At 38.8% G+C, this 25,967-nt stretch overlaps 1 protein-coding gene across 2 annotated transcripts in view; it reads left to right on the plus strand.

Moving 5' to 3' along the window:
• septin9a (septin 9a) overlaps positions 1-25,967 on the plus strand; it is an 88,115-nt gene that overhangs the window by 57,745 nt on the left and 4,403 nt on the right. For both annotated transcript variants that reach the window (XM_063018502.1, XM_063018503.1), the window contains 5 exons: positions 6,803-7,000; positions 10,858-10,986; positions 14,374-14,455; positions 14,535-14,672; positions 23,936-24,053. In XM_063018502.1, the coding sequence (XP_062874572.1) occupies positions 6,803-7,000; positions 10,858-10,986; positions 14,374-14,455; positions 14,535-14,672; positions 23,936-24,053 (665 nt within the window). The remainder of the gene's footprint in view (positions 1-6,802; positions 7,001-10,857; positions 10,987-14,373; positions 14,456-14,534; positions 14,673-23,935; positions 24,054-25,967) is intronic.

The following is a 25,967-nucleotide window of genomic DNA, read 5'->3' on the forward strand; positions in this document are numbered from 1 at the left end:
GAAAACTGCCATGAGGCCCAGTTTTCGAAGGGAGGGGATCATGCTCTGTTTCAGAATGTCACAGTACATGTTGGAATTCATGTTTCCCTCAATGAACTGCAGCTCCCCAGTGCCAGCAACACTCATGCAGCCCAAGACCATGATGCTACCACCACCATGCTTGACTGTAGGCAAGATACAGTTGTCTTGGTACTTCTCACCAGGGCGCCGCCACACATGCTGGACACCATCTGAGCCAAACGAGTTTATCTTGGTCTCGTCAGACCACAGGGCATTCCAGTAATCCATGTTCTTGGACTGCTTGTCTTCAGCAAACTGTTTGCGGGCTTTCTTGTGCGTCAGCTTCCTTCTGGGATGACGACCATGCAGTCCGAGTTAATGCAGTGTGCGGCGTATGGTCTGAGCACTGACAGGCTGACCTCCCACGTCTTCAACCTCTGCAGCAATGCTGGCAGCACTCATGTGTCTATTAAGCCAGCCTCTGGATATGACTCCGAACACGTGGACTCAACTTCTTTGGTCGACCCTGGCGAAGCCTGTTCCGAGTGGAACCTGTCCTGGAAAACCGCTGTATGACCTTGGCCACCATGCTGTAGCTCAGTTTCAGGGTGTTAGCAATCTTCTTATAGCCCAGGCCATCTTTGTGGAGAGCAACAATTCTATTTCTCACATCCTCAGAGAGTTCTTTGCCATGAGGTGCCATGTTGAATATCCAGTGGCCAGTATGAGAGAATTGTACCCAAAACACCAAATTTAACAGCCCTGCTCCCCATTTACACCTGGGACCTTGACACATGACACCAGGGAGGGACAACGACACATTTGGGCACAATTTGGACATGTTCACTGTGGGGTGTACTCACTTATGTTGCCAGCTATTTAGACATTAATGGCTGTGTGTTGAGTTATTTTCAGAAGACAGTAAATCTACACTGCTATACAAGCTGTACACTGACTACTCTAAGTTATATCCAAGTTTCATGTCTATGGTGTTGTCCCATGAAAAGATATAATGAAATATCTGCAGAAATGTGAGGGGTGTACTCACTTTTGTGATACACTGTACATACGAAAATTTCAGGTTACGAACGAACTTTTTCAACTTAACGTACGAACAAATTTCGGATTACGAACAGACATTCGCGAAACAAGTGACATCACGAACACGTTGACTCCAACTGTCTCTCTCTATATATATGGGTGAAAGACGAATAGGGTGTTCCAAGTACCAAAAAAATAAAATGGTTAAATTGTATAATTTTTTCATTTAGTATTGTGCACAAATGTGTCACCTATGTAAATATGTATTTTTTTTCTCAGCATTTTGCTTATTTCATAATTTTAGTGTTGTTGACACACAACAAGGGCACAAAAATGTCATTCAGTGCAACGACTAATTTATGACAAAATACACACACAAGGAACAATCTTAGCCATTTCAAATGTATAAGTTTAGTATATCTCTTACAAAAGATTTAAAACCTCAGAAGAAACTGTACTTACTCTGTTTTGAATTTTCTGTGCATTGTTTGTACTCTAATGCGTCTTGGGATTTTGTTTATTCGTATACAAGATGTTTTTGCTACACATTCTATTCTTTTTGAAACCTAATCAAACTCTGTTTTCTATGAAGCAGGCCTGGATTCTCTTGCATTCACATGAAAAAAATATATAATAATTACTTATTACAGTCAAGTCAAGTCAAGTCAACTTTATTTATATAGCGCTTTTTACAATAGACATTGTCTCAAAGCAACTTTACAAAATCCAGGACCAACAGATACAAAAAACCCCTGTTGAGCAAGCCGAGGGCGACTGTGGCAAGGAAAAACTCCCTGAAAATTACAGGAAGAAACCTTGAGAGGAACCAGACTCAGCAGGGCCCATCCTTCTTGGGTGGCCAGGAGGATACTTTAAATAAATACACGATTTACACAGAGCATACGAACACAGAATTAAATGATCTAAAAGTTATAACTGGTAATAAATAGATAAATAATAATAGAGTTGTTCTTCGGTGTTGTCTTCAATAATGTCTGTAGTGATTTCTTGTCATTCTTGGTGCAATTACTCCAGACCAGTCACATCCGGCAGGAGCAGCATAGTTGTCACGGCAGTCTCGACTTTAATCCTTAACCTCGGCAGGTAAACAGGTTTCCATCAGAATGCCCTTTGGAGTAAAACAACAAAGAATGTAGTTAATAATGTACAATGCGAGTTGAGTAAAACAGTTTTACAGAGAGTTTTAGACTCCGGCAGCCCTAATTATTACAGCATAACTAAAAGGGAGAGCGAGCAGGTAACAAGGTCATGAAGGCTTTCACAGGACATCAGCGCCCACCTCTCCTACCCAAACCGGAGTGATTGGACAAGAGAGGCAGAACGACAGCAACCCAACATCCCTGATCACCACAAGTTTCTATGACCAAGAACCCCCAAGCTCTGCGCCTTTGTCTATACTAATCAAAAGCCTGAGAAAATAAATATGTTTTCAGTCTAGACTTAAACATTGAGACTGTGTCCGAATCCCGAATAGAGGCAGGAAGATTATTCCAGAGTTGTGGAGCTTTGTAAGAAAATGCTCTTCCACCAGCCGTGATCTTTTTAATTTTAGGAACTATAAGTAACCCTGCATCTTGTGAACGAAGTGGACATTACAGTTATTTTAAGCAAATGTTTTTGTTGCACTGTATGATGATTTTATGTTGTACTGAATGACATACTCCAAATTATCCTGTTACATCAGAATATTCATGACTTAATTTGTTTTTAAGTTCTTTATTGATTAAAGTAGCAGTAGTAGAATGAAAATATGCCACACCAGTGGCAAGTATGTGTTATAATTAGTGATGGGACTTGATTAAAAATTTTAATCGAGTTAATTACAGGGTCTGTAATTAATTAATCGCAATTAATTACAAAAATTATTTTGCTACAAAAATTTTGAATGAATACACGTATATTCTTAACAACAAACATGTTTATTGCTTTTTGAAATTTTTTTTTTTTAATTGTTATTAAACCAACAGATGTGTTGGTGCTATTATAGTTATTCAGATTTCAAGTATTTCAGGAACCCCTGATTTATTAAAAATAAATAAAACAACTATACAATATTGCAACTCGTGAGAGTTTAACATCTGGTGTAAACAAAAATTAAAGTGCCATTTCTAAATTTTGGCCCTGAAACCTGTCATCTGGTCCAATGTGGGCTGAATGGAGCGTTTATTTGTACCGCTGCTGGGGACGCTGAAATTAGCTGTGGGGACGGCTGTGCTTGCCGCAACATGTTTTGCATTGAGATGGTATTTTAGGCTTGAGTAGCTTCGGTGATAAGCAAACTCCTTTTTGCACAACTTGCATACAACAGTAGTCTTTTCGAAAGTCCCATCAGGACGTTTTTTAAAGCTAAAGTTGTCCCTCAGTGGACCAAGAGAAGCGGCTTCGTCGTCCATCGTTGTTGTTTGCGGATGTCGCTTGTGCATCAGATTTACAGGCGTGCTAGAACACGCGAATACAAAGGTTCCGGCTCCAAACTTAATTGGATTAATTCCGATAAAAGTTTTAACGCGTTAAAATCTTTGTAATTAATTAATCTTAATTAACGCGTTAAAGTCCCGGCCCTAGTTATAATATTACTACATCATGAAAAAAGTAAGGCAATGAAAAACATAGCTAATGAAGCCATCATAACAACTTGTAAGGCACCAGAACAGTGTGGAAGTGTGGAATTTGTGTCATAACACGTGAAAAAGTTGCTGCAGTAAATCTAAATTCATTCAGCCGTGAAAACCATTTGAAGTCGCATTTTATTTCATGAACTGAACAAATGTTTTCCAGTCTTTTGTTGTTAACCTTGAGGTTCTTGCTGTACATGGCTTTGGTTCTGCGATTATCAGACTTAAGGTAGTAAATTTCATCAGGTGGATTTGGCCACACAAAGGAATTTCTGTTTCAATTTTGTAGCATGCAGCTAACTTGCACCTCATCTCCTACAGACAGCAGTACCTGCCCAACGAATGGCAGGTCATCGTACTTGACAATAACAAAATCTCAGGGACCACTTCATCAAAAACATAATTATTAATATTCATTGTAATTACTGCTCTTATTAAGGAAGACTAGAATGGAAAAAAGTGGTTTTAATATTTAAAAATAATTTTAAAACATTATAAAGTCAGTATAACAATGTCATTGTCAATTTAGTGCAACAGCGAAATTCTGTTGCACTGAATGACTGTTGTTGTACTGAATAACAGAAATTTTACTTTAGCACATTTTACAGTTATCCCAGTGGTTAGCAAATGCTAACATTGACCTTAGCTCAAAAACATTTCTACACATATTCACATTTAAATGTTAATAACCTTGTGTCAGTAAAAAGACATTTTTATCAAATAATGTTAAAATGCATTGACCTCGTATTTTTGCTGAAGGGTCCCCAGGAGTCTTCTTTTGTTGTTATAATTGGTCACATGACTACAGTAGCTTGATTGCATATTAAAATAAGGCTTTTTATTAACGTTGTACTGAATGACAACTGAAGATTGGGAAAATGGGGACTGAAAGTATCCTGAATATTATTAATATTAAAAAACACATCTGATTGAATATTATTTAATATGTCACACATGACATTTGTACAATTATGCCAAAGCAGTAAATTTTAAGTTTTACTTAAGATTAATTAGTTTTTTCTTAATGTTTCATTACTTAAAGAGGTAGGGGGACCGTTGCACTGAATGACATTTTGGGGGTTTCAAGGGTTATTTTTTCAAAAATCATAAATTTTCCGTAAAAATTACTTTAGGTTTCAGTAAAGATGTACAAATGGAGTAGATTGAAGGTATATCCACTTATATTAATATAATTGTATATTATTTATCAAGTGGGGACACTAAAAAGTTACGTCTCGTCTTTGACCCATATACAGTGGGCGAACATTCAGACAGCGGACTGTGTTTTCCCGGTGTTTTCTTAATATTTTGTAAAATTCTATATTAAAATGTCCCCAAAGAAGCTGCAGAGGAAGTGCAGTGTTGAGAAAATGAAAAAAATCACTACACTATTTGTTGTGTTGTATAATTACTCCTGCCAGTAGCTGTCACTGTGTATCAGACAGAGTGAGTGAGAGAGAATAAGGAATTCGGTTCAGTAAAGGATTCTTCCTTTCATGCAATTACACCTACAAAATACAACACTACTGAAATGAAGAAGGAAACAATAGAGACATTAGAGTTATTTTTGTTTCTGGTAGATACATTTTATAAAAAAAGAAGGAAATTTATTATGGTGTATGGTACAGTGCACGCACTGTACTGAAATGTGGTGTGTGTTTTAAGTGCAGTACAGTACTACTGTGTATTGTTTATTATTGTTTATTACAGTAATGTCCATTATATAATTTAAGATTAAGGGAAAATATAGTTGTATTTATAACAAAAAAGACCTTTTAAAACATTAGAAAGGTTTGGTAAGGGGGTGGTTTGGGAGGTCTGGCACTGATTTGTTCTGTTCACATTATTTCTTATGGGAAAAATAGGTTTAACTAATGAACATTTTGACTTAAGAACAGCCCTTTGGAACCAATTAAATTCGTAAGTCAAGGGTATAAATATATTACTATGATACCTTTTAAGGTGAGGGGATTAAATATTTTCTTTAGCGAGGTATACTATTTGGTAAATTCATTTTTATTGATTTTTTCTACCTGTGGCTCTGTACACTTTGTCACCCCCTGTAACACATTTATCAATAGAAAGGGTCTTTTTTTACAACCCACAATAATCAGATGTTATTTGGGTGGTGGGCAATCTCAGCACTGCAATGACCTAAACATAGCAATGAAGTGGTTGTGTGTGTTGTATGAGGTGTAGCAGTATTGTTGGGAGTTTTAATCACCTAAATTTCAATGCTGGGAGAAAAAAGTGTGGCAACCAAAATATTAAACCAACGGTGTTCTGTGATCAGAAAGTGTTTGATAAATGTCTACAGTAAGATTAACATAAACTGTGCTTAAAAAAACTGTTCATCTTTAAGGACTAACAGGGTACGTGTTTGTAATAAAAATGACATTATGTTTAAACAGTATTTAAAAATCAAATAACACTGCTACATTTGATACAGTCATGTTACATAATCAACACTATTTATTTAATATATATATATATATTTATAATCTATGTATATATATATATATATATATATATATATATATATATATATATATATATATACACGTGTATATATATATATAATCTATATACAGTATATATACTGTATATATATATACAATAATTAATATTTCATCTTCTAAATAGGAAATTTGTAATAGGTCATGCTTCTTCAACTGGCTTCTCCCATATCAAGAAGCTTGAAGTAAGCCATTGTAGTTCTAGAAGGACAACATATCACAGGGCTGACAGTTCTTAATAACGCCAAATAAATCCAACCCGCTGCAAGCCTGATCAGGATAAAGCGGTGGTAAAATAATGAAATAATAACAATAATGAAAGAATGATAGGTGGCATCTAACTTGGCTAATATTTAAATATTTTTCCCTAATTTACTCACATAATGTGTCAGCAGTGACTTTTTTTTACAAAGATACGCCAGCTAAATCTGTTCATCTGGACACAAGTTTGTTGTTGTTAAACTGATTCAACTTTGTGGATTTGTGTACCTGGATTATTGAGCATGCATCAACAGATACACCGGCTGCTTTTCAATAATAGAATATGATCTTCCTTTTAAAATATTTATTTTTTGTCATTTTTCATCTTTCTGTATCTTTCTGTACCAGGGTCAGAAGTCACTTCCAGCAACAATTACAATAGCAGCTACAGCGGTATGGTGGAGCCAGTCATCACTGAAATGCCCCTGACCATATTCCCAGAAAAACAGAGTGTAGACTTAAGTTATGTTGGCATTGATGCCATCTTGGAACAGATGAGGAGAAAGGCCATGAAGCAGGGCTTTGAGCTTAACATCATGGTAGTAGGTAAGAAAAATGCACTTTCAGTTTTGCTAATGCTTGAACATTCATCCATGCATATGTGCTACTCTTTTATATGTATAGAAAAAAAACTATAAAAACCTTCAAAAACTTAATTGTAATGACACTTAAAATAGTATTCAAATGCAGTTTAACATAAATTAGATGGAATCACAAGACATTAGTTTATATCAGTAAATATTAGTATCATTTTAAAAACTTAATTTATTTGTATACAGTACCAAAAATTCAGCAAATTAAGTTGTTGTGATTACAATATAATAGTACTGAACATCCATTCAAGCCAAAAATCTTAGCGCTTTCTCTATGTGTAATGTAGATTTAGTTAATTGAGACTTACTTAATCTATCAATTCATCATAATTTAAAACATTAAAATTAATTTTGGAATTAAAAGCATGTAAATTGCACGTAGCAGTACAGGATGAAAAGACTTGGGCAGACCTATAAAACAATGGCAGCTTGTTTATTACTGTATTTTCCTCTGATGGGGATATTACACATTTTAATACAAATAAAATCCATAAATATTGTATGAAGCCCATTTTAAAAATGATGGGACATTTTGTAAAATGCAGTAAAAGATTGCTAATGCTTTCATTTACCAACTGCATGGTATTTTGTAAATATAAATACCCATATAATTGTATGCCTACAACACACAAACGTATTGACATGTTTTATGTTTGGGTTATATCGTCTTTCCTATTAACTACACTGTTTAGTTGTTTGGGAACTTAGAACACTAATTGTTGCAGTTTTGCAAGTGGACTTTTTGACCAGTCTTGATTGATACAAGACCAACTACTCTACAGTCTGAGGTCACTGTTAATTTTCAGTTGTATTTCCACACGTTGTGGGCACAGATGTACCCCAAAACCATGACAGATGTTGGCTTTTGTTGCTGCTAACATTCTTTTACTGCTAACAGTAGTCCTTTTCATTCTTGGCACAGAGAATTCCACGTCTGTTTTTCTTGAAAACTGACAGCTGAAACTTGGGACACATCTTACCACAGCACGTTTCCACTGTCCGTCTATCAGAAGAACTCTGCAGCATTTTTGCATGGAATGCTTTCTCTCAGTTTTAGGCTGGCTTTTTAGATATAGCGGTGAACTGTGTAGCTAAGTAGCCAAGTTCACATACATTTGGGTTCCTGGACTTGAGATTACACCAGATTTTCTTAAACTCTTCCACAATTGTATATACATTATAGTTGTTTATTTGCAGTTTTTTAGATTGAAAAATATTCTTTTTGTACCGAGTAACAAGTCTCTTTCAAGGGTTGGCACGAAGTGGTAAGCCATGACCCATGTTTGCTTGCTAAACCCCTTTGAAGGATCCTCTTTTTCTACTCACATATGTTCTTCTCACCTTCTTATTGTGGAATGTTTCAAAACTGTTAGGGTGCCTGCGACGTCTGGTGAACGTACCACCAGTTCCCAGCGTTGCAGGCGTTACAGAAAAAAGAACAGCGTGGCCTCAAATAGGAGGCCAGCTGATTAGGGTGAACGACCTGCAGCTGCGAGCTCCCTATTTAAGGGGGCGTCGCCAGGCTGCAGGCGTCGCACCTTTGTCTTTGTTTTGTGGGCTTAGCTGCACCGCACCAGCCCCGTACCTTTTTAGGGCCAGACAGGTGACCCCAGACGCTACCAGAGCGTAAGGGTGTGTAGGTCGCAAGGCCGAGGTAAATAGGGTTTTATTTCTCTTGATAGGGATAGATGGTGCAATTTGTGCAGCCCTCGCGCTGCGATTGCTTTCAGAGATGCTAAGCGCCAGCTAATGCGGTTAGCATCGGGCTATCGCTAAAGGCGCCCTCACTAGGCTTCCGCAGCTCTTCAAGGCGTATACCGATTTCCAGGTTCGCCTATGCCCGTTTGGCTCAGCGGTTAGGAACACCGCTCTAGCAACGGCACGACCCCACTTCGAATCCACGCCTTGCAACTTTTTCTCTCTTTCTTAGAGATCGACTCCTTCCCAGCAGATGACTGGTGACACAGTCGATTAGTTACGCCCTAAAGGTATTTAGATTATTCCCCGCATTTTCCCGGGTAGTATCCGTGGTTTTCGTTGGCTCATCTTATGAGCTTTAGGCGAATTTCATCTTAGCTGCGCCATAGCGTAGCACCTAAGACATACGCCTAGCGAGTGAGTAACCAGGGTTCGCGTCTCACAGTTACTGTTTCTCTTGTGTTCTGCTTTCTTCTTTTTCAGTTGCCTGCAGTCAACGGCCTCGTTCGGGATGCCCCGAATTGTTTTACGTTTGCTTGTATTGTTTGTTTGATTATCTTTCGTTGTAAAATTATTATTTATTGTAAATTAAAATAATTTTATCTCTGCATCTTTGGGTCCAAAAGCCTCTCTTCATAACAAAAACAGTGTAACTAATATTCTATAAACATTTCAATCGTTTTGTGTGTTGCAGGTATCAAATGCAACTGCAAACTTTTTCAGAAATAGTCTTTGTAATATATTATAGGCAAGTGGACAAAATACATTAACATTTAATTAAAAAGTAGCTTCACTAAATCACAATCACAAACTCAGGTACAAATTACAAAGCAGTGTAGGTAAAACTAGGCAAACAGATTTAACAAAAAGAAACCGTGGTAAGGATTTACAAGATATGTTAAATACCAAAATAGTAAAGACCCCCAATAAAATGGATGTGAATCTTTGTCTTTTCAGATGTTAAATGCCCAAAAAGTAAAGACTCCCAATAAAAATGGATGTGGATCTTTGTCTTTCCTGTTGATGTTTCCAAATTTCAGGGAGATCACAAACCATTCAGGACTAGTATAACCAAACCATAAGTGTCCCAGCTTTGCATGTGTTGCTTTACTGAGTTATGCTTTTAAACTGTAGATTTGTTAATTAAAGATTAAGGTGTTTGAATCTGTTTTTTTGGCGGGATATCACTTTTCTGAGTATAAAAGAATGAGTAGAAAAAAGGTTTTTTTTCTGATTGACAGTGTTAATTAGTGTTTCTTACATTTACTTTTATTTCATTGCTGACAGTGTGAATCCAAGATGTTTCATGTTTTGTTTGGTCATTTCATTTGTTAATAAACACCCATTCCTGCATTTTAGGCCTGCAGCACATTCCAAAAAACAGTTGGGATGGTATAGCATTTACCACTTTGTAATGTAGCCATTCTTTCTTGCAACACTTAAAAATGTTTTGGCACAGAGGATACTAAGAGATATAGTGTTTATGGTTATATTTTGTCCCATTCTTCCTACAAACGTGATGACATCATGATTACAATCACCTGTTTAAAATCACATAATTATCTAGATTTTTACCCCATTACTAGCCCTAAATTGCCCCTGTCCTAACTTTTTGGAATGTGTTGCAGGCCTGAAATGCAGGAATAAAGTTGACCAGAAAAAACATGAAATATCATACTGTCTGGAATGAAATAAAGTAAATATAGGAAACACTGGATTTTAAGTAATGTGATTATAGACTACTGGTAAAAAGGTAAGAAAGATCACCTGCCGCCACCAGGTTGCCACTGTTGGGTCCCTGAGCAAGGCCCTTAACTCTCAATTGCTCAAAATTGTGTTCATAATTGTAAGTCACTTTGGATAAAAGCGTCTGCTAAATGCTGAAAATTTAAATGTAAATCACACTCAAAAAAGTTGCAGATTGACCTTAGCAGGAACAACAAACAGCACAATCTGCATTCTTTCAACCCACAAACCTTTACTTTTTGTATTTTGATTACCTACAAGTAGATTTTATTAAAGAATTGAAAGCTATATGTGGCAGGGTATTTGTCATTTGTCATTATGAGTATGAAACACTATTTATGCCTGACTTTTTATACATATTTACAGGTCAGAGTGGTTTGGGCAAGTCTACATTGATGAACACTCTCTTCAAATCAAAAGTGAGCCGAAAGTCTGTCATCGGCACAGCTGAAGAACGCATACCCAAAACCATTGAGATCAAGTCCATCAGTCATGGTAAAGCCTTGCTGTTATGACTTACCATGCGTTTGCTCTCAAACAATACCAAAACAGTGTCAGCACACCCACATTAGAGATTTAATGAATTAATTAAACAGCAATGATATGCAAATGTAGTCAAGTCAAGTCAAATTTATTTGTATAGCGCTTTTTACAATAAACATTGTCTCAAATCAGCTTTACAGAATCCAGGACCGACAGACCAAAAACCTCTGTTGAGCATGCCAGTGGTGAAAAACTGCCTTAAAATTACAGGAAAAACCTTGAGAGGAACCAGACTCAGCAGTGACCCGTCCTCCATGGGTGGCCTGCAGAGTAATTTAAATGAATTATACTTACACAAATTATACATATACGAAAAAAGTAATTTGCAAAAAGAATAAACAAACAAATTCTTTTTAACTATTCATTTATTTATTGTCTGTTTTACCACAGCTTTTCTTGGGCAGGGTAACAGGTCTGATTATTTGGCAAAATGTAGTACAGTCGATCACAGGGCAGATACATACACACACACGGCAATTTTTTGTCGTTACAACTTAGGACTTGTTTGACGACTTGGGGGGGGGGGGCACAGACACAAGGAATACATACAAACTCCACACAGAAAGACCCCTGCCACCCAGGGAATTGAATCCAGGCCCTTCTTGCTGTGAGGCAACATCGGTACAGCAATGTACCTCCCTGCCTATTGTTTTTATTAGGCAGCAGTATTGTTTTTGCTAAATATTAGGACCACTCTGCTGATATACTTTCATAACGACTTTGATGTGCTGAGACATGGACACCACAAGATATCTGCGGTCCTATGGTTATCAGTTACCAGGACATTACTAGCAGGTTATTTATACTTTTGTGCATTGCATGATAGATTGTCCTACAGTGCATCCTGGTGCTGTTTCTTCCACTGGTAACTGATGCACACATGCCCAGTTGTCCTTATCAATTATTAAAATAATCCGCAGTTTGAGCCACAATAGCTCTTCTGTTGGTCTATACCAGGTGCCTTCATTACCTAAAGCATTACTGAGTCTTGGACGTCCATCAACCTATTGGGGATTTGTGGGTTGAACCTTCTCATAACATTGTCAGTGGATAAGAGAGTAGAATAAAAAAGAATAGAATAAAATAAATATATTGACTATGTAGTGGCAATTACTATTATACAGTAGTATGACGAATTACAACTACAAAGGAAAACACTGTGTATACTATATATATTTATTTGTGTGTTATATCTCATGTAAAGTCAAGTGTGGGGGAAAAGGGTGGAGGAGAAAGATCTTGAGTTAATTGTGGGGGGATGGAGGGGTGAGCTGGATGGTCAGTGTGAGGACAGCCTGTGTATTCTGCTATTGTTATTCAGTCTGATGACAGTGGGCACAAAAGAATGTCTGAAGCATTCAGTCTTGCTCTTTGGTGGAATGAGCTTATGACTAAATAAACTGCCCAGCCACCATAGTTGATTCATTGAAAGGGTGAGAGGGATTGTCCAGGATGGCTCTGATTTTGTTCTTCATCCTCCTCTCACACATTACCTTCAGACTGTTCAGCTTCAAACCCACCACAGAGCTGGCTTTCCTCACCAGCTTATTAGGTTTGCTGGTTTCTCCAGCCTTGATGCCACCACCCCAGCACACCACAGCAAAAAGAGGGTGCTGGCCACCACAGTCTAATAGAATACTTTGAACAGTCTATTGCACACATTGAAAGACCTCATCCTCCTCAGAAAGAACCGTCTACTCTGTCCTTTCCTGTAGTTACATTTAACATGTGTACTACAAGCAAATGCCATCAGGCCAACATTAAATATGTCACCGACCATGACATGCACAACTGTTATGAAATAGAATAGAAGAATAGGACAGAATGCCTTTATTTGTGATATATACATATAAAGGTGTATAGTACAACAAAATTCTTTTATTGCATTTCCCAGCTTGTTTGGAGCTGGGGTCAGACACAGGGTCAGCCACTGTATGGCGCCCCTGGAGCAGAGAGGGCTAAGGGCCTTGCTCAAGGGCCCAACAGTGGCTGGATGACAGAACTGGGAGTCAAACTCTCAACCTTTTAATTGATAGCCCAAAGCTCTACCCACTAGGATTTCCATTGACAAGCCACATGAAAAAGCATGACAGTATTTAAGTGTAGTGCTGTGTGATGAGATTCAAGGTCACAGACAATCAATGCTTTATGCACAGAGATTTCTTCAGATTAATAAATAATAATATTTGAACTAAACCATGTTATAAACTATAAATGGTAAAATCCCTAAATCCCTTGCAACAATGCATTAAGAAAAGTTGTTCCTAAACTGTAAGACTATTATTTTCACACTGTGACAAACTTTCAGCGATATTTACACATAAACAATAGTTCCATTCATAATTGCACCCTTTAAAACCTCTTTTAGGTGTTTGGAATATTTTTCTTTTATTTCACAACATTCCTTGTTTTAATTTGCATCAACCTCTTTGAAATGTATGATATACATGTTTTCTATGTGCTGTTTTCAGTTAAATATATGTAAAGGACAGTTTACTCATAAGTGCACTGTTTTTATCTGCATTTTACCTTTGTCTCATGAGCTTTTTATGACTTCATTTCTTAATACAGTTAATAAAAGAAAAATGGCATTGCTTTAAGTCCCCAATCACTGGACAAAATATTAATTTAGCAAAAACTGTTAAGTAGTCCCTGGTGAAAAAAAGTAATAAGACTTAAGTATACTCATTTTTAATATACTACAGTGCACTATATAGTGTACTTGTTGTCACACTCAATCAACTGATCAATCAACTTAAAAAGTGCTAAAATGGAACAACTATTTTTGTACTTATTATACTTTAATTAAATTTACAAGAATAATGATACCTACCTTAAGAGGTTAAGCTTCCTTTTCATATTACTAGAAATGTAAATATTTATACCAGCTTGTTTTTGAAGTGAATGTTTTTACGTTATTAAAATGTGCTTTAAATACTAAGTAAGTTAAATAAACTGTTTAGCATTATTGGGAACTCTATGTAGTTACTTGAAAATACATCTAAAATTTATATTTTAACTCGTTAATTCATCAATTTGATCATAATTAGGGTCATGGGGGTGCTAAAGTTTAACCCAGAGCTCATTAGGTAAAAAGCAGGGAGACACCTTATGTATTTATTAAAAGTATACTCTTTATAGTTTTTGAAAAGTATGATAAATGTGTACTTGCAATCATTTGATTGAAGCATGATGTTAATATACTTTTAACATGTTTGAAAGTACAGACACATGCTAGTTTATTATAGTATACTTAGACAAATCTTGGTATTTTTTTCACTAGGTGTGAGTAAGTAAGTTAATGGCATTGAGGTTTAATTTATTATTGTCTGTGTGCAGATATTGAGGAGAAAGGTGTGAGGATGAAGCTGACGGTCATAGACACACCTGGCTTTGGAGATCAGATTAATAATGAGAACTGGTACAGATTTGCTTCTTTAAGTGACAAATGGGGTCCGTTAATACCTCTATTTTCATATTATGTTGTTGGGTTTCTCTAGTTGGCAGCCCATCATGAAGTTTGTTAATGAGCAGTATGAACAGTACCTACAAGAAGAGATCAACATTAACAGGAAAAAGAGGATTCCTGACTCACGAGTTCACTGTTGCATCTACTTCATTCCACCCACAGGACACTGGTTAGTACTCATTTTCTTTGGAAAGCCCTAATCTGTGTATGTACCAAGTGTTCCATCATAGCATTGTCTATTGGTAAGAGTGTCATAAAGTAAATAATTTTTAAAGTAATTTTACAACTGTAAAATAAATAATAAAAAGGTACATTTTACAGATCCTATAAACCTAGTATTTAAATCTTTTTGCTTCAATTACAGTTTTTAAGGAACACTGTATCCTACTCCAGCTGTGTTTAGTTCAAATGTAATACACATAAAATGTGACTTAATGGCCCACACTGCTTTTATTATAAAACAGTGACTGAATTGTTAAATTGTTTTAAAAATAGCTTTGGAATGGTAACTACAAGATGTATTATTTCAATGTATTATATTATTATTTTGCCCAAACCACCATTACCAGTGGGACTACATTAAGGGCTTGTCATCCACTGCATGTAGGACAAAATCAGATTTTTGCCCCACTTAGTAATTAGCAAGTAATTAGCAAACTTGCCCCAATTAGTAGGCAGAAAATATACACCACAAACAAGTTTCAGTACTGTGTCACGAACGGGGGCCTAGGCGAGACAATGGGCTGGACACACACGCAGAGATGCAAACACAATAAGAATTTATTACAATCACTAATCACAAGGGCTAGGAACATAGCTAGTAACACGAGCTAAACACAAGAGCTAGTAACAGCTAGTAACGCGAGCTAAACACAAGAGCTAGTAACATAGCTAGTAACGAAAGCTAAACCCAAGAGCTAGTAACATAGCTAGTAACGAGAGCTAAACACAAGAGCTAATAACATAGCTAGTAACGCGAGCTAAACACAAGAGCTAGTAACATAGCTAGTAACGCGAGCTAAACACAAGAGCTAGTAACATAGCTAGTAACGCGAGCTAAACACAAGAGCTAGTAACATAGCTAGTAACGCAAGCTAAACACAAGAGCTAGTAACATAGCTAGTAACGAGAGCTAAACACAAGAGCTAATAACATAGCTAGTAACGAGAGCTAACAGAGCTTACAGAGCTTAACCGAGAGTCCTGTCCAGAAGTCCAAACCAAAATAACACCAGAGCAGTTCAAAACAAGCCACCATAGCAGTCCAACAAAGCAACATTATAACAAAACAGTTCCCCGTGTGTGTGCTCCAGTGCACCTCTTAAATACAGGGCAGCTGGAGCCAATTAGTTCAAATGAACCAATCATGTGCTGGGGCGTGGCAGGAGACCTAGTGTGCTCATGGAGAGAGGGGCGTGGCACATCAAAGCACCAGAGCACACAGAGGCTTGGTGTGACATAACCCCCCCCTAAAGGCACTCCTCCTGGAGTGCCTAAAAAACACAAACCATAAGGAGGTCCTGGGCCCTGCGGGGCAAATTTAAAGTCATTAAGTTCATCTTGAGGCAGACATGACATAAGTGCTGTAACGCCGGCTGCCGACGGAAAACCAGCCAACAAGAGTTCTGAAGCACCCTCTGGGGGTGCCGACTTAACAAGAGCGCCATCAGGGGGCGCCAACTCAGGAACAGGAGCGCCATTGGGGGGCGCCAACTCGGAAACAGAAGCGCCATCGGGGGGCACCAACTCAGGAACAGAAGCGCCGTCAGGGAGCGCCAACATGGAAACAGGAGCGCCATCGGCGGGCGCCAACTCAGGAACAAAAGCGCCTTCAGGGAGTGCTAACATGGAAACAGAAGCGCCATCGGGGGGCGCCAACTCGGGAACAAAAACCAGCTGCGTGGAGCCTGGCGAAGAGGCTTCGGGAGATAGCTGCGTGGAGCCTGGCGAAGAGGCTTCGGGAGTCAGCTGCGTGGAGCCTGGCGAAGAGGCTTCGGGAGTCAGCTGCGTAGAGCCTGGGGAAGAGGCTTCGGGAGTCAGCCGCGTAGAGCCTGGCGAAGAGGCTTCGGGAGTCAGCTGCGTAGAGCCTGGCGAAGAGGCTTCGGGAGTCAGCTGCGTAGAGCCTGGCGAAGAGGCTTCGGGAGTCAGCTGCGTAGAGCCTGGCGAAGAGGATTCGGGAGTCAGCTGCGTAGAGCCTGGCGAAGAGGCTTCGGGTGTCAGCTGCGTGGAGCCTTGAGAAGCTCTTTGAGTCAGCTGCGAGGACCCTGGAGAGGCGTCCGAAGTCAGCTGCGAACACACTGGAGAAACATCACTCAGCTGCGAGGACCCTGGAGAGGCGTCCGAAGTCAGCGGCGAAAACACTGAAGAAACATCATTAACCAGCTGCGAGGACCCTGGAGAGGCGTCCAGAATCAGCTGCTTGGGACCTGAAGATTCATCTTGAATCAGTTGCTTGGAACCTGAAGATTCATCTTGAATCAGTTGCTTGAGACCTGAAGATTTGTCTTGAATCAGTTGCTTGGGGCCTGAAGATTCATCTTGAATCAGCTGCTTGAGACCTGAAGATTCGTCTTGAATCAGTTGCTTGGAACCTGAAGACTCGTCTTGAATCTGCTGCTTGAAACCTGAAGAGGTTTCTTGACTCAGCTGCTTGGAACCTGAAGAGGTTTCTTGACTCAGCTGCTTGGAACCTGAAGAGGTTTCTTGACTCAACTGCTTGGAACCTGGAGAGGCTTCTTGAATCTGCTGCTTGGAACCTGAAGAGGTTTCTTGACTCAGCTGCTTGGAACCTGAAGAGGTTTCTTGACTCAGCTGCTTGGAACCTGAAGAGGTTTCTTGACTCAGCTGCTTGGAACCTGAAGGGGTTTCTTGACTCAGCTGCTTGGAACCTGGTGGCGGCAGCAGCAGAGCTGAAGGAGACTTGTCTGTAGTAGCCTGTGTCTTGAACTCTGCAGGCTGGAACATAAAGCTTGGAACTTTGACAGGAAACAAAACTGGAGAGGACTTGGAACTGTTCGACTCTGTCTGGGTGGCAGGAGGGCCCGAACGTACAAACAGACCATTTTGGAAACCCTGACCCGTTGACTTACTCCTAAGACCGAGCGAGACAGACGAACACGGAACAGGACTAGACAAACTAGAACTCCTGGAACCTGACTTGGAGACAGGACAGACTTGGACAGACGGACTAGAAACAGGCAAGATCGACGGACTAATAGAATTAACTGGACTAGACACAGTGGCTGGACGAGTTTGAACTAGCGAACATGACCTGAACTTGACTGAACTCGACAATGGCGAATATGAAGCTACCCGAACGGGCAGGATTCAGTCATAAACTTTCCTAGACAAAGACTTAGACTGACTAGGAGTCATTGGACAGAGGACTCACCCGAACTTGAGTACCTGAAACTGGAGCCGGTGAACAAACAGAAGAACCCCTGGAGCCTTTGGGGTCATTACAAGGAGCAGGACTAAATAAACGATCCTGACTGGCTCCTAACAAGAACTTGGGACGGTCACGAGCAATAGTAGCGGGCACTGGCACCCGGACCACATCAGCAGTGGGCACTGGGGAAATTTTAACATCCCCAGTAGGCACTGGATGCCGGGTATAAGCTGCAGTGGGCACTTTGCTGCGTGTAGCATCAAGAGGTTTTGCGAACTTCCCTATACTAAAATCATAGGGGTTCCCTCCTGTAAATTTGGCTCTCATGAGGCCCTCAAACACCTTAACCGAGTTCAGCACAGCTCCCCTGTCAGACCACAGCTGCCTGGCCCACTCACGAGCGGCACCCCTCAGTCTAGACATCATGAATCGTACCTTGTCGATTTCAGCTGGCTGGGGGTCCAGAAGGTGCTGCAGGTAGAGCTGGCTCTGCAGAAGGAAGCCGTCGACAAATGAGTCGCTTCCATCATATGGAGCTGGCCTACTAAGCGGTAGGGTCTGAGGGAACCTCATGGAGTTAAACTCTGGGAAAACATGAACAAAATACATCTCGCTGTGTCCTTAAGGGGAACTGTTATGTCACGAACGGGGGCCTAGGCGAGACAATGGGGTAAACACACGCAGAGATGCAAACACAATAAGAATTTATTAGTAACAAAAGCTAGGAACATAGCTAGTAACGCGAGCTAAACACAAGAGCTAGTAACATAGCTAGTAACGCGAGCTAAACACAAGAGCTAGTAACATAGCTAGTAACGCGAGCTAAACACAAGAGCTAGTAACATAGCTAGTAACGAGAGCTAAACACAAGTGCTAATAACAGCTAGTAACATAGCTAGTAACGAGAGCTAAACACAAGAGCTAATAACATAGCTAGTAACGAGAGCTAAACACAAGAGCTAATAACATAGCTAGTAACGAGAGCTAAACACAAGAGCTTACAGAGCTTACAGAGCTTAACCGAGTCCTGTCCAGAAGTCCAAACCAAAACAAGCCACCAGAGCAGTTCAAAACAAGCCACCAGAGCAGTTCAAAACAAGCCACCAGAGCAGTTCAAAACAAGCCACCAGAGCAGATCAAAACAAGCCACCAGAGCAGTTCAAAACAAGCCACCAGAGCAGTTCAAAACAAGCCACCAGAGCAGTCCAACAAAGCAACATTATAACAAAACTATTTCCTGTGTGTGTGCTCCAGTGCACCTCTTAAATACAGGGCAGCTGGAGCCAATTAGTTCAAATGAACCAATCATGTGCTGGGGCGTGGCAGGAGACTCATGGAGAGAGGGGCGTGGCACATCAAAGCACCAGAGCACACAGAGGCTTGGTGTGACATACTGTGTAAAACATGTCCCATAGATGGTTAGTTTTTTATTTTGTAGGGTGGTGTTTTATAGTTTGTTTTTTAATTATCAGTCTGCAAAATAATCTAGCTGTATGCTATACTGCTGTACTGCACTGTACTTAAAAAGCTGTAGTGCTTTTTATGTTTAACAGCACATGCAGGGTTGGCAGCGAGTAGTGAAGTGGAAGCTAGCAGTTTAGCGGTTATGTATTGATAATTTGTGGTAATATAGTGATATAATGCATGAACATTTGTTAAAGAATCATGTGTGATAGCTCAAAGTAGTTAAGATACTGGACTATTAATCAGAAGATTAATGGTTTAGTCCCTACCACCATCAAGTTAACCGTCTGGTCTCTGAGCAAGGTTTTTAATCCCTAAATGCTTGCACTGTATTTGGTCACAATTGTAAGTTTGAATAAAAATGGTCTGCTGAACACAGAAAAGAAATATGACGCGCAATATGAGGCGGTCTTAGCAATCATATGCCAATTAAGTTATTGTAACAGACTTTTCTGTTGTGTAATGTGCTGACAATGTTTGATGTATGTGTTTACGTATTGAGTCCCTTTTGGGGATTCCAGTTTATTTCTTTCTTTATAAACTCTAAAGAGCTCTGAAGACGCTCGGTTACACTAGCAATCAGTTAGACAAAATGTCCAAGATGTCGAAGTCTAAAGCAGCTAAAAACACTACTCGGATAACTTAGTTTGGAAAACTTCCAACCGATTATGTGGACACAGAGAGGGGTGTGAAAACACAGACATCATTTATTTAATGACTGCCATGAAATGTGGCACTTTTATTTAAAAATCTGTGAAACCTGCAATTTTGCCCGTCCCAACTTTTTCTGGAATGTGTTGCAGGCCTGAAATGCAGGAATGGAGGTATATTAACAAATATAAAGTTAAGCAGACAAAACATGAAATATCTTGGGTTCTAACTGTGTGCAATTAAATAAAAGTCAAAGTAAATATAAGGAACACTGCATTTTTTGTTTTATTTGCATTTTCCATACTGTCCCAACTTTTTATGATTTGGTGTTGTAATATAAAGCATTGAATATATTATACAAATAATCATACTATCAATCTACAATTCTTAAAAATATAAGCTGCCAGACTGGGCATAAAAAAACTTAATATTGTTCTTAGTTGCTATCCATTATATTGTTAACCAAAGTGCCTTTACTAACTCTTGTCCACCATGTGTGCATAATTTACAAAAGGAAGAAACAGCACCATTATGCACTGTAAGATAAACCTCCTCACAACATACAGTACATTAGTTAAATGACCTGCTGGTATCATTCTAATATTAAACAACACTGAATGCCTTCAAATGGCTTGTGGGTGCATGTCTCGATGGGTCAAAGCTGACAGCATATTAAGCGGGTTGTCCCAATGTTTTAGCTTATCTGAGTCGGTTGATAACATTTTTTATGTGAACTAGCACCACCTTCTGGCGACATTTTGGCGACCCAGATTTAGCAACCTTGGAAGAGTAGCTTAAACGGAAATAAAAGCAGAGTGCATATGTTTGTAAAATGTAGTAAAAAGAAGAATCCGAATTTTTCTTACACCTCTTACACCTTTATTAAATTTACAAAAGTACAATGAAAATATTTCCAATGCTTAAAGCTTAAATGCTTTTTTGTAAGATTTGGAATTTTATGTCTGCAACACAGTCAAAAAATTTAGACAGAAGCATGTTTACCATGGTTAAATTACTTGCTAATCCTATGCTGCTGCATCAACTGTACCCTTATACATACTATATGCAGTGTATCACAAAAGTGAGTACACCCCTCACATTTCTGCAAATATTTTATTCTATCTTTTCATGGGACAACACTATAGAAATAAAACTTGGATATAACTTAGAGTAGTCAGTGTACAACTTGTATAGCAGTGTAGATTTACTGTCTTCTGAAAATAACTCAACACACAGTCATTAATGTCTAAATGGCTGGCAACATAAGTGAGTACACCCCACAGTGAACATGTCCAAATTGTGCCCAAAGTGTCAATATTTTGTGTGACCACCATTATTATCCAGCACTGCCTTAACCCTCCTGGGCATGGAATTCACCAGAGCTGCACAGGTTGCTACTGGAATCCTCTTCCACTCCTCCATGATGACATCACGGAGCTGGTGGATGTTAGACACCTTGAACTCCTCCACCTTCCACTTGAGGATGCGCCACAGGTGCTCAATTGGGTTTAGTCCATCACCTTTACCTTCAGCTTCCTCAGCAAGGCAGTTGTCATCTTGGAGGTTGTGTTTGGGGTCGTTATCCTGTTGGAAAACTGCCATGAGGCCCAGTTTTCGAAGGGAGGGGATCATGCTCTGTTTCAGAATGTCACAGTACATGTTGGATTTCATGTTTCCCTCAATGAACTGCAGCTCCCCAGTGCCAGCAACACTCATGCAGCCCAAGACCATGATGCTACCACCACCATGCTTGACTGTAGGCAAGATACAGTTGTCTTGGTACTTCTCACCAGGGCGCCGCCACACATGCTGGACACCATCTGAGCCAAACGAGTTTATCTTGGTCTCGTCAGACCACAGGGCATTCCAGTAATCCATGTTCCTGGACTGCTTGTTTTCAGCAAACTGTTTGCGGGCTTTCTTGTGCGTCAGCTTCCTTCTGGGATGACGACCATGCAGACCGAGTTAATGCAGTGTGCGGCGTATGGTCTGAGCACTGACAGGCTGACCTCCCACGTCTTCAACCTCTGCAGCAATGCTGGCAGCACTCATGTGTCTATTTTTTAAAGCCAACCTCTGGATATGACGCCGAACACGTGGACTCAACTTCTTTGGTCGACCCTGGCGAAGCCTGTTCCGAGTGGAACCTGTCCTGGAAAACCGCTGTATGACCTTGGCCACCATGCTGTAGCTCAGTTTCAGGGTGTTAGCAATCTTCTTATAGCCCAGGCCATCTTTGTGGAGAGCAACAATTCTATTTCTCACATCCTCAGAGAGTTCTTTGCCATGAGGTGCCATGTTGAATATCCAGTGGCCAGTATGAGAGAATTGTACCCAAAACACCAAATTTAACAGCCCTGCTCCCCATTTACACCTGGGACCTTGACACATGACACCAGGGAGGGACAACGACACATTTGGGCACAATTTGGACATGTTCACTGTGGGGTGTACTCACTTATGTTGCCAGCTATTTAGACATTAATGGCTGTGTGTTGAGTTATTTTCAGAAGACAGTAAATCTACACTGCTATACAAGCTGTACACTGACTACTCTAAGTTATATCCAAGTTTCATGTCTATAGTGTTGTCCCATGAAAAGATATAATGAAATATTTGCAGAAATGTGAGGGGTGTACTCACTTTTGTGATACACTGTACTACCATGACAGGTCTTTTTTGCCTTCAGCACAGAAAGGCTTTTCCCCTAAAAACAAGGTGAAAGTGGACTCATCTTACCACACCACGATCCACTGCGTTTTAGTCTACCCATAATAAACTTTGTTGCTTTGAGATGAGTATGTATGAGTATTATGCAGGCATAAATTCTAAATTTGTTCATATTTACAAAATACATTTGGTCGGTCAAAACATTAGAAGACAGCAATTTTTACTTTTGTTCAAGTAAATTAACATATTACAGATTCTTGTTTTTATTGCATTTTACAAAATGTCCTACCCCTGGGAGATGTTGGAGTGCAAAATATTCTACAAAATAAATGTACTTTTACTGCTGCTTTTCTAAATATTCTCCAGTGCTTTGTATCCATTTAACATTTTTAGGGTACACCCTGTGTATTATCCGTATAGTATGTGTAAAAAGGTTTAAAAAACACCTTATTTGGATCTTTCCATTGATGAATAGGTACCAGAGGATGCTACCATGATTGGGGTTTAAAGTTGCATTACAAAAGATCACTTTGCAAAAACTATGTGAATAGATATAAAGGTTTCTCTTCATACAATAAATTTAGGAATTTTACCATCTACAGTCCTAACAACATGCAAATATTAAGATAATTCAGAGAAAGGGAAAAACCAAAAACAAGTACAATTGCCTGCCACCTTCGATTTCTCGGATGGCACTACATTAAAAAATAACAAGCTTTTGTAATGAATATAATAACATATGCTTAAAAATATTTGGAAAACCCTTGTCGTTAAACAGTTTGATGCTGACTTCTCTGGGCTCAAGCTCATCTGGGATGGGCTGACGCAAAGTGGAAGTGTAAGCTGTGCTTTAACAATTGCAAGTTATTTTTGAAAATAATGAATGTCTCTTTTTTTTGGGCTAAAGACAAAAAGAATCATCCCAGTGTCATGATATGTGCATGCGAAAGCACATGTGACATGGACACATCTGTGAAAGCACTATTAATGCTGAGGTGTACGTGCACATTTTGAAACAACATATGCTGCCATCTAGACTTCTTTTTCAGGAAAAGACCAGTTTGTTTCAGCAAGACAAAGCCAAGCCATATCGCCCTTGTCACAATGCATTATAGAAATATAATGCAGATGCTTGCCTGAAGTCCAGACCTGTCTCTTGGAATAAGTGAACACATAGCTTTGCACACCTAGCCTAAGGAGTATTTTCCCAGGTGCTCTAAATGAAAGTTTAATTGAAAAAGAAATTGTTTTTTATTACAGTTTGAGACATTTGGATGTGGAGTTCATGAGGCATCTAGGTAAAGTGGTGAACATTGTTCCAGTCATTGCCAAGGCGGATACCCTGACCTTGGAAGAGAGGGACTTTTTCAAAAAGAAGGTGAGCTTTCTTTTTTTTTTCTAAAATATGTCCCTAAAATAATTCTTGCTCCACAAATTTATCATCTGCCTCTCAGCTATGATTTTGAACTACACATTTGGGTGGGTTTTAGGCTGTTAACCAGCTGAGATTTTAATATGATGCTTTGACAATACAGAACCAACAGAAGTTGAACTTGTGGATACAGATGATTTGATATACAGTGTAGTATGATAGTATGAAATGGGCTTATTTCCTTAATATCTGTGTCTATTTTTACCACTGTCATTTGAATAGGAAGACATTTTATAGGTCTCTGGTCAGAATTGCCCTAAAAAAACAAAAACATTAATAAAAACAAATGGCTATGGCTACAGCTGTTCTTCAATTAATAAATATAAAGTAGACATTAGACCTAACCTCTTTTTTGTTTATTTATAAAAAAAACAAAATGAACCAATGTGTGCATTGTACTGTACACGGAACTTGTGTGATAAAGCAATTATTTGTAAGGAGCATGAGCTATTTTGTTTAGGTGATAACTATCTCTGCTGTTTGCATTTCTAAGGCTGAACTATCATCCTAATTTTTGTTTTTTAACTTTTGCAGTACTTTAGGAGAGGGCTACAACAATGTTTTAGTGCCACTGTTATTTTTTTTTTTACATTTGAGAATAAAGTCATAATATTTTGAGAATAAAGTCAAAATACTTAAAGAATAAAATTGTAATATTTTGAGAAAAAAGGTATTATTTAGAGAGAAAAGTCATAATAAAGTTGTAATATTTCAAGATTACCTTCAAAAATTTTATGGGCAAAGGGTGTACTACAGGAACATACACAAGCAACCTCTGTACAAATGAGGGATGCTGAACATAAAGTTATACTTTCTGTCTCCTGGCACATCAGCATTTGTTAGTAGAATGCTGAAACAACTTCACAACAGCGTCTATGAAGTATTGTAACTTTATTCTCAGAATCTAAATATAACAACTTTATTCTTGAAGTCAAATAAAAAAAACATTTTAACAGCGACCTTAAAATGCAGTAATAGGACACAGTACACTCGGCTGGTAAATTTGTTTTTGAAAAAGGATTTCCAACAAGCTCATGGTCAGGTGTCCAAATACTTTTGGCCATATAGTGTAGGATCAATATTTAGTATTAAAATAAATAAATAATGATAGAGTTGGAGTTAACTCATCTTAATGATAAGATAGAGTTTTGGTATATGATGTGAATGTTGGAGCTGGGTAAAAAGAGGTAAGGGTTCATTGACCCTGAACATCTCCCATGAAAGTTTAAGTAATAGGAATGCAATAATTCCAATTTCTTTTAACTGGTAACTGACCTTTATTAGTCGGTAGATAACCGATGACCGACAACATGGCAGTAATGTACTACAGTAAGATGAACATAAACACTGTGAGCAGAACCAGTTCAGCATTAATAATGTAGATTTTAACCAGTAGTCTTAGTAACAGTTCCTTACAAGCACTAACAAAATAAGCTGATCATAATTTATAAAAATGCAGTTGGTGTAATAAAACTCTTCCTGACAACATCGGTGCAGTTATTATAAGATTTACTTTATAACGGTATACTGTATTATTCAAATTTTTGTAACACATTACACAGAGATCCACATGCTGTTTATTATGCAATCAGACTGCATACTGAAACAAAACTGCTTTCATTTGTAATGCTAATGCAAAAAAGATACGTCTTTTATGACTAAAACAATATAAGAGCAAAAAAAACTTCTTTTTGCTCGGATTATTATGATTTTGGCTTGATGTCAGCATGTGTCTCTTAAAAATCCCAATATTTGCCTCTACATCTGTGGTACCTTCACACATGCAAGTTACTCATGCCATGGTCACTGATGCATCCCCTTACCATGCCAGATGTTGGCTTTTGCACCTTTTGCTGATAA

The sequence above is a fragment of the Trichomycterus rosablanca genome, chromosome 22 (assembly GCF_030014385.1).
Source record: "Trichomycterus rosablanca isolate fTriRos1 chromosome 22, fTriRos1.hap1, whole genome shotgun sequence".
NCBI lineage: Eukaryota > Metazoa > Chordata > Actinopteri > Siluriformes > Trichomycteridae > Trichomycterus > Trichomycterus rosablanca.